Genomic DNA, 10,028 nt, shown 5'->3' with positions numbered 1-10,028 from the left:
AAAGTTTACTAACTACAGTAAATCAAGTACCTGTGCACGCCGTTGTTGTTGCCTTGTTTCCCCTCAGACGTGCTGCAATGTTGCTCCTGCGCGCAATTCTCAAAACATCCACAAGATGGCGGCGTTTATCGGTGAATCCGATATTACAAAACCGATATCCGATTATTGTAAAATGCTTAAATATTGGGAAAAATATCGGTAAATCGATATATCGGTCGATCTCTAGTCTCAATGGAACTACTTATGATCCGCCACTGTTTTAGAGACGGACCTTTGATCGGTCTTTTGCTTTTTTCTTTGTGATGGAATCTCAAAAATATGCACAAAACCATTTAGGAGTCAGACAGCAGATTCATGATCATAAATGTCAAATTCAGGTTTTAAATAGTCACACTTATTGCAGTCAAATACAAGCTAATGATTTATCACAAGCAATGACACACAAAATCAAGAATATAATTTTATTTTCATATCAGAAAGTGAGTTGTAAGTTATGAGTTTTATGAACTGTCATTAATCATCAGAGTATGCACTGACACCGATATGTATTTGATATTGCAAGTCTTATGATAAATCCTGTGAGCGCAGACATTTTTTTTTCCATTTGTGTCAATATCTTGTTACATACTGAGAGCCTATAGGTTCAACTGTGTGTATAAGTGAAGATACAATAGTTATGCTTTGCTCTCTCAGAGATGGATTTAAATTTCCAAAAGATAGCAAATCATTGTGTGGCAGCTTCCTCCATTAAATATTTATAAAACATTTTAGCGCTTGGTGAGGGGGGCGAGAGTGTTAGATTTCTGCATGGCCCATTCCACACATGAACTAACAATATGGCAAAAACATCCCAATTATATGCTGGCATTTTCTCAGTGCTTTCTGAGGATCTGAAGTGCTCTAAACCAGAAACTGTAGCCCTAAATCACTCTAAATACCATGATGAAAGGGCTGAAGTGGAAACATTTCAGTATTCTGAAAGAGTAAGAAAGAGGCAGTAGGCTTGTCAGTATTAGCAGCAGGTTTCTGTACAACAGAACTCATTTCTTTTAGAGCTCTCATTTTCAGCTTGGAAAGTAAAGGTTTGAATACTATTAATTTACTTAATTTAAATTTTCTTAATTCTTAAGGAACTTAATTTAACTTCCTCACACACAACCTTAAGTTTCTAACCTGTCTTGCTTTATGATTAATAAATGATATCATGCTGTGTATTTCTGAAGCCTGAGAAATCTGTTATCCGATATTATGTTTTTTTCTGCATCAGTAAGCAATTGTCACTGATACAAGGTTGAAAAACAAGCTTTTTTGGCCATGCTGGAAAGGTTAATGTTATGTTGGCAGTCTAATGGAGATAAATGGAGAAAACAGTCAACTAATGGCATTGTCTTTCTCTTCCTCGACCAAACTATGTGGTGGCGATGAGCGGCTGGGACTTGATCTTGTTCTTAAATTAATCGAACCGTAGAGCTTTGCAGAGTGCTTCGAATAAGCAAAGGCTTTCCTCCTGTACATCTCACCCTTCCACAATGAAATCATAAGCAAAGTGGATAGCACCACTCCGCCTAAGGTGAGAAAGCAAAGGCCGGCAATAACGCACTTGTCAAGGTGCTCACCTATCCTGGCGCTCTCGTTCTCGAGTCTTTCCATTTCACGTGCAGAGACGTTGTCGGGGTTCACTCTGACGTCATGAGGGACCGTGTATGATATGATCACCAGTGAAATCCCGGTGATGAGGAACGTGACTGCACTGATGAATCCGTAATCCACAGATTTCCCCGAACTCTCTGAGCTGAGGTCGACGTCAGATATCAGCGACAACTCCTGGAGGCCCTCGGGACGGATTTCGCTTGAGGAGTCATGGAACGAAGTCGCACGGCGAGCGCTTTTCTCACTCGTGTCTGGGGTGGCCAACCTGAGATTGACGTTTTCATCTATGTAAGTGAACGAGGTCTCCAGCTCCTCGTCACAACACACCCTGACCTTCTCTAGGGGCTGATGCCGGTGCTGGCCATGTTGACCTCTGACGGGAGCCGTCCTTGGTGCTGAATTACACTGTCCCTCCCAGGCAGGCGCCTTCAGAGTGGGAGAAGCCTCTTCCACTGAACTGCTTAGCCTGTGAGCATGAAGTGGACTTGAAGACCAATCCAGTACTCTGGGAGGATCAGGTCTTCCCTCTCTATTATCTATGTAGAGTAACTCCACTGAGGCCATCAGATCCACTCCCATGGATCACTTTGGTTTCTTGTCGCATCAAGCCATCCACGCTATACTTATAAACACATAAATTACATAAGCCATAAGCCATCCACACTATACCTTTAAACATATATATTACAATCAACAATCATTTTTTGTTTAATTCCTGCTTTTGACACAATGATAACTAATTAGCATACTGCAGCAAAAACATTACGAATATTTTAATAATAATCATTTAAGATTACAGATGGCCGCACAGTTGTTGTTGTCTACCTTTGTTGCATGCTATTACAATTCAAATTCTTATTTGCTCTTGACAAACTACTGTATGTCTATTATGAAATACTATATGACAAGCATTTGTTTACACATCTCACTGGAATTTGCTCTGAAATTTCTCAAATCCTAGACATAGTTGCCACATGACCAAATTTACACTTGTATACAAAGTGTTACTGGATTTTGCCTTTGTAGGTCAGTCTAGTGTACTACAGCATGTGTCCCTGATTTCAAGCACAACTCTGACTCAAGTGTACTATTTACTGCTCTAACCCATTTATGCACACTACAATGGTCTAGCAACAGTTAATGACTGTATTTGAACGAAATCCTTTGCCTCTTTATTGAAAGACGATTAAAGTTACTGATTAGCCCTACTTCTTCAATATCCAATTAGCAAAGCAATCCGTATAAAACCCAAGATTAGCTATAAGTCCCTTTAAAACGCATGGCTCGTGGTCGATATAGGAACTACACTTCACAGCAGAGATCGAAATCATGATACATTTTAACGACCGATATAAGTACTTTTACATGTAAGTGTTCCAATAACCAATATCCATATTATTTTTAATTTATGTCTTTATATTTATGCAAAGTGTTTTGGAATCTATGTAAATTATTCTCATCTTTACAATTAATATTAAAGAAACAAAAATCGATAAACTGGAAAAGTGCGAATGTCAGTATAAAAATGCGTCACTGATTATTGGTCTATATACAGTATAATCGGGGAAAAAAATGACAATAAAGTCATCCTACAAATCATCAGCGATATCTAACACGACACACAATAGCTAAACTGGTATAAGATGGGCACATATACAGTAGTTCTGGCATGAGTCCATTAGACTGCATTGTTACACTCATCAATAGGTCATAGAATATCCCGTAGAGAAAGCGGCACAATCAGGACACATTCCGCATCTCACTCTATTTAGACGCCAATTACACATTATTTGTTTGGTAGAAACAAATGTTCTTGGATAATACCTCCTCGTTTGATGCACATTTTGGCCTCCCGGCTGCTGCTCTCCGCCGTTCTCCCTCCCACGCTCCGTTTTAAAGATGAACTGAGCTCCTGGTAGCCAAATTACTAATTCTACTATGGCAAAGACTTATTTATGAATATTCATTAGGTCGTGATTACGTTCCTCGGTAAACTTCCTATAAGAAAGTGCTTGAGTATGAATATTAATAAGATCGCGCTGGCGTCCCTTAGTTGCCGTCCAATAGCGAATGCCTGCTCATTGAATTTTAATTAGGTGTCGCTGACGTTACTTGCGAAAGTTCCAATGGCGAAGCAACGGGTTATGAATATTAAGTTAAGCCTTCGCCATAGTGAGATTTTTAAATTCTCCTCCGGTAGCTACGCCTCGATGATTTACATCACTCTTATGTTTTCAAATAAATCATAAGAGATTTAAAACTGTATTGGAAATGAAGTTGTCGGAAGCGAAAAGTAATTATTTTCTGGACAAATCACCAGCGTATGACTGAAAACTGCAGCCTGGAGACATACTACGACCAGTAAGGAGCAGCGACTGTGCTAAACCACACCCATTCTACACCATCTGCTCTGTGGTCCTTTCAAAACTTGAAAGATTACTGGTCAATTTGAGGTTTGTATAATCTAATTTGAATTTACACAACCAGCCTATACCAGACCATTTTCTTTAAAATGACCATTTATTACTATCATAACATCAATAGATAACATCAATAAATAAGTTTTATTTTTAATATAGGCTACTATTCTGTGGTAATTAAAGGATGAAGATTTTAATTAGTCATTTGTCTGAAGAAAAAAAAAAAGAAGAATATCTCTTCCACATGATCTTTTATTTCAAACACTTTCAAGGTGCATTCAGAAATTATCCCTAACTAGCATTTCCGATCTCTCCTTGACAACAAACAATCAATATTATTTCCACAGATACATGCTATTGTGTTGACCAGTACAAAGGATGACTTCAGCTCAAGGCCAGACAAGTTCCCCTTTAACGGATGAGTCTGCAGAGAAGTGGGGCTTACTCAGCCAGAGATTAATGTCCCAGACTGGTGGAGGCTCAGCTCAGGGAGTATGAGGTGCACAGTCATGAATTCCCATCTGTCACTGCAGACTTTATGAACATAGGTGGAGTAGCTGTGTGCTGCAGTCAATGTAGACTATTTTCAACAGGATAGAGATCCCAGAAGGGTGCACAGCTTATTTTCTGCTGCATGCCCCTCTGAGATTTCCATACCATCAGCTGCCAGCTGAGCCAATCCTGCATGCACTGCCAAGTACAAAATTGAGTTTCAGAGCCTTGGGCATCAATCAAGTCACCTTGGAATGAACATAAGCATGCTGTGGCTCGTCAATCTATCTTCATGTTGTTTGGAGCAAGTGGTTACACAGGCAAAGAGTGACACATAGGCACTAAACAACATCACACAACAGCAACAAATCTGCAGTCACATTTGTTTTCTCTCATATCTGTATGTAAGATTAAATAAAGACAAATTGAATGGTTAACAATCCCTCATTATAAATCAAATGTAATACACATAATATTTCTAAACTACAAAACCATGTAATGAAGAGTTATACTGGAACAAACAAGAACAAAATTTGGTTCTTTGTTTTAGGACCTGCAAGACAGGCAGATTCTCAGAACCAGGGATGTGAAACCAGGTGGTGATGCTTGTCTGGCAGTTTGTGCCACTGAGGTTAGTATTTTCACAGCTGCCTCCCAGAGGTAAACACACAGCCACTTCAGCCTAAAGGAGCCAAGAGGAAATTAACTTGGAATATAATTTGACATGACACTCACCTATGTGTCTGCTGACCTATATAGTACAGGTGTGCACATTGTGCAAACAAAACGTAGCACTGATTTTGAAAGTTTCAGGAGACTATTATGAAGACATGTACGCTTCCATTTAAAGAAAGTCTGAAGTCTCTTATATTTACCAAGACTGCATTTATTTGATCAAAAATACAGTAAAATTAATATTGTAAAATATTATTGCAATTTAAAATAACGTTTTTCTATTTGAATATATTTTAAAACGTAATTTATTCCTGTAATGGCAAAGCTGAATTTTCAGAAGCCATTACTCCAGTCTTCAGTGTCTTTTAGAAATCATTCTAATGCTGATTTGGTGCTTAAGAAAAATATTATTAGTGCTAAAAATGGTTGTGCTTTTTAATATTTTTGTGGAAACTGTGGTTTAAAAAAAAAAAGATTTTTTGATAAATAGATATTTCAAAAGAACAGCATTTATTTATTTATGTATGTGTGTGTGTCTTTACGGTCACTTTTGATCAACTTATTGATAAATACAATTTGTTTTGTGTTTGTTTTTTATTTTAAATAAATAAATAAATAATCTGACTGACCTAAACTTTTGAACGGAAGTTAGATATAAGACACACAGTAAGCACTTTTGACAGAATTAACTTTATTACTTTGCCAAGGTCCTAAAAAAAAGTAGATTTACTGGGTATCATTTGGGGATTTTGTAACTGATTAGATGCTGAGGACAATTAGTTATTTATTAGCCTCAATGACAGTGTCTTTGTGAAAAATTCAGACAAGGTAAGCAAATGCAAGTAGGTAGAGAAGGGAGGAGCTGTCCTTGGTGCTGAGCACAGTGACTCAATTACAACTGAGCTCACACTGAAATCACTGCTGCCCACAGAGCTAAACATGTCTGTTACGTGACATGTGATCCAGGAGTTGTGCATATCAGGTTATGTTCAGAATGGAATACTAATGTAGTACTCACTGAATATTGTGCAGTATATACTTCATACTTATTAAAATAGTAAATTAAACAGTAGGCATTATTCTATGGCAAACATTATAGAAGTAACATTGTCACATGATGGCCAGTGTTTATTTTTTAACTAAAGGTATAACTTTAAACAAAAAAAATTGGTAATTCAAATAAGGCTAAAATAAAATATAAATATTAGATTTAAAAAATCAACTTAAAAAAACACATGAAAAGTAGAAATGTCGCATTGGCAACTAACTGAAAATAAATTTAAGTTGAAGTACTAATATTACTAAACCTACAACTGAAATAAATATAAATTTAAGCTTTTCAAAACTAACAAAAATTACAAAAGCACATAAAATTACTTGAACTAAAATTTAATTCAACTAAAATTAAAATAAAAAAAAGCTAATTCAAAACATTATTTATTAATAATTAATAGTATATAAATAATGCTTACTGTAAATTGCACTAATGAAACTCACATTACAGTTTAATTCGGCTAGTGGTTTCCAAATATCATCTTAATATTTTGCATTTTAATGCAATTTTGTATAAAAAATATCATAAGGTTTTGCAGTCAGATTATTAATTTATTTGTAATTATTAAAAAAAAGAAGAGAGAAACAGAATCACAACTGATATTCCAGTTCTTCCATCATGCTAGAATTTAAAGGTCAAGCTGATCACATTGCATTGTGGGCTGCATATAGAAAATATGTATAGTAAGCACAGTATTATATACTGCAGCAATAAAGAATAGTACGGTAGTATGCTATTCTAAATAAAGTCACAGATAAGGAGGTATATGTCTGAAAGCTCTTAAAGAAAGAAAAAAGAGGAATAATACTCTGACAAAGACCCCTCTAAACTCTTAAGCCTCTTAAATACATACAGTATAAGACAGAAATTTTAGGACATGTGGAGAAGGAGAAATGTTTTTAAGGGAGAGACTGAACGAGAATGATGGACAGCTCTTTTAATTATTAAACAATCTCGAAGGTCGTTGAAAATAGTTACTCGCTGGTAACAAAATGTTTTTATTGTATCATATGAGCTCATCCCTATCCATTTAAAATTATAACCACACACTGTCCACTATCCCAGAGTTTTAATTGACAAAAAGGTTTTTATAGAATAAGAGTTGAGAATCAAATCTTGGACATAGAGTTAATACATTTAGGTTTTGATGGGTCGCTGCTGTCACCGCCAACTACTTGCACTCATCTCATCTTTTCTGATATGAATGGGCCCTCTTTGCAGCCACTAATGAGGGCACACGGAATGACTAGTTTCACCTCATTGTGTGCACGGCCTTTTGGATGGGAGACGTGGAAAGTGAGATGTAGAAATGGGCTCTTGTCATTAGGAAAATGAGAGATTCCGGAGTCGCAGCCAGAAATTGTATTTATTCCTTTGAGATGCTGGCTGCCAAGCTTTGAGTGGTCTGCTGGCATTGTATCGGATTAAGAGCAGAACAACATCTTTGTGTTTTAAGTTCTGAAGTTTGCTGAAATCAAATTCAATTAGTCAATGAATGAATCATACAGTCCAGCAGACAATGAATTATTCATTACATTTCCATAACAAATGATGAAATCGCAGCCTTGTCTTTATGAATGCTTGTCACGCTCCCATATTCATAAACTCTTGCGTCTCAGCTTGATAATCTCTCTGATCTCTCACAGGCTTTGCTTCTTCTTTTCAGAGTAGAAGTTGGGTGATGAACCATTATAGTAAGTTAACTTTGATCAATGCAATATTATGGGCTCCTTTGTCTCTTTCTCAAGGAGATCTGACAAACAATATCTTCCAGATTTTATTCATCTCATTATTTTGCCTAGCCGTAGTTTGAGTAGAGTTGAGATAAAGTGGGAATTGAGAATGGGTTGTTATGGGATGTACATTGCAATAGGATTCATCCTAAGGTCTAAAAACATCTTGATCATAGTCATGTCACATAAAATGTTCTCAACAGCATTTTCAGTAGTGATAAATAACTATTGTGAATCTATTAAAGGCATTTTAAATATTATAACATGATTCAAATAATAAAATGTTTAATAGCAATTTTAATTGCTTTTCATTTATCTGAATGAATCACAAGCCTAAGAATTAATTCTAGAATCTTAAAATTAACTCAGAAGAGTTGATGGGGACTATTTGTGTGGTAATTCAAAATGCCCACAAGATGGCAGTCAAACACTTATCATGCAAAGAAGTATGTGAAAAGTCAAACATTTACATAAGGTAATGGACGATCATCTAGCCTATTTGAAGATAATTTATGGTTGCAAATATATTGTACAACAATGAATTATCTATCTAGAATTTTCAAACAAATAGGGCCTAATAAATCATAAAATCTGTCAGACCTTGCTTCCATTTTTCTACTCTTCTGTACACTTGCTTGAGGTCTAGAAAGATTAATGGCTGAGAAAACACTTCACTGCATGGGCGTGGGCAGATCCATCTATTATAAGCGTCGTTTGACTTGTCTTTTCCACTTAATTTGACACTTTAGAAAGTCAATTAAGTGGGATGTTGCAATTTAGGGTTATCGGTATCTTTATCTTATCTTATCTTATTTACAAAAGATTTGAACTAATTTTGGTTTATTTTTTATTTATTTTTCGGTTTTTATTTGTTTTTATATAATTATCTGGCAACACTGCATCGCACTTAAGAGTCATTCTATAATTAGGGGTACATGTCATGTCCATGGACTCTATTATCAATTTTACTAATTTTTCAATAACTTTTCATTTCAAACAATGAGCACTTTTATATCAGGGGACATTTCTAATTCATTTAATACAAAAATCCAACAGATATCCATCTTTTATCTTGCAAAAATGGCATATTCTATACTGGAATTTGCTGTTTTTGTGCTGTCCGATTTGGTAAATGTGAGGTTTTGCTCTTCAGATTAGCTCTAAAATACATATTTCTTATAAATATTTGTCCAAAATAATCATTCAATTATGAGAAAGGTGTTTTAACAAATATTTTCCCCATGCATTTACATTAAATCATCCATTTTGTGTATGTCCGAGAAATCAGTGTCAACTGTGTTACTCCCTATAAAACCCCCTATAAATCAGCAATGGTTTGTTCCAAAGTCACATGTCCAACATCACCTGATGTATTTTCCTTTTTTGGAGGGAAATTTGAAGACAGTGTGGAAAGTCATAACTTCTCTTCTTCAATATTTTATCTAGATTATTGTCTGCACATAGAGTAGATTAATTGACCGTCAACTGTGTTATCAACATGTTCTGGTGAACTTGCGTCACATGTTATATTTATAAATATGTAGAGAAAGAATATAAAAACAAAAGTTAATCAAGGTCATGTACTAACTATTCCAAGGTCAGCAGTTTGCACAAGGCCCTAAAACGGCTGAAATGTCAACTGTGTTACCTGTCAACTGTGTTACCGATCAACTGTAACACAGTTGACAAGGATTAACACGGTTGACAATGTTAGCAATTCAGTGTCAATTTATGCTCCCACTGAGTGTTGTTGATAAAAATATATATTCACAAACTATTGTCATTTCACAGAAATTACATAGGAATTGCCTAAAACCATGGAAAACAATGAATAAACTTAACTGATCTAATTACGGCCACACTTTCTATGAACTCCATATCCATAATATTATATACACATTATATTCACATTTGTCAAGGGTTAAAAAGCATTCAGAATTCCTCATGATTGACATAAACCTATATAATATTATAGATTTGGCATATATCTATTTCTGCTTAGTC

At 35.6% G+C, this 10,028-nt stretch overlaps 1 protein-coding gene across 2 annotated transcripts; it reads right to left on the bottom strand.

Annotated features, from left to right (window-relative positions):
- Positions 1-489: 489 nt before the first annotated feature.
- Positions 490-3,530, bottom strand: LOC107679640 (transmembrane protein 74-like). Of its 2 annotated transcripts, none has more exons than XM_016475251.1 (2): positions 3,475-3,530; positions 490-2,267 (listed from the first exon to the last, which is right to left on the bottom strand). In XM_016475251.1, the coding sequence occupies exon 2, from the start codon at positions 2,227-2,229 to the stop codon at positions 1,372-1,374; it is 858 nt and encodes a 285-aa protein (XP_016330737.1). In that variant the 5' UTR covers positions 2,230-2,267; positions 3,475-3,530; the 3' UTR covers positions 490-1,371. The 2 variants fall into 2 exon arrangements, with proteins under 2 accessions (XP_016330737.1, XP_016330738.1); XM_016475252.1 differs by having other exon boundaries at positions 490-2,272; positions 3,475-3,498.
- Between the last annotated feature and the right edge of the window lie 6,498 nt (positions 3,531-10,028).

Source organism: Sinocyclocheilus anshuiensis, unplaced genomic scaffold (genome assembly GCF_001515605.1).
Source record: "Sinocyclocheilus anshuiensis isolate Anshui unplaced genomic scaffold, SAMN03320099.WGS_v1.1 scaffold2170, whole genome shotgun sequence".
NCBI classification, from domain to species: domain Eukaryota; kingdom Metazoa; phylum Chordata; class Actinopteri; order Cypriniformes; family Cyprinidae; genus Sinocyclocheilus; species Sinocyclocheilus anshuiensis.
This window is presented reverse-complemented; position numbering and strand designations above follow the sequence as displayed.

Bases quoted from the DNA above. Each gene is read 5' to 3' on its own strand.
- LOC107679640 (XM_016475251.1), bottom strand. From the start codon at position 2,229: ATGGGAGTGGATCTGATGGCCTCAGTGGAGTTACTCTACATAGATAAT.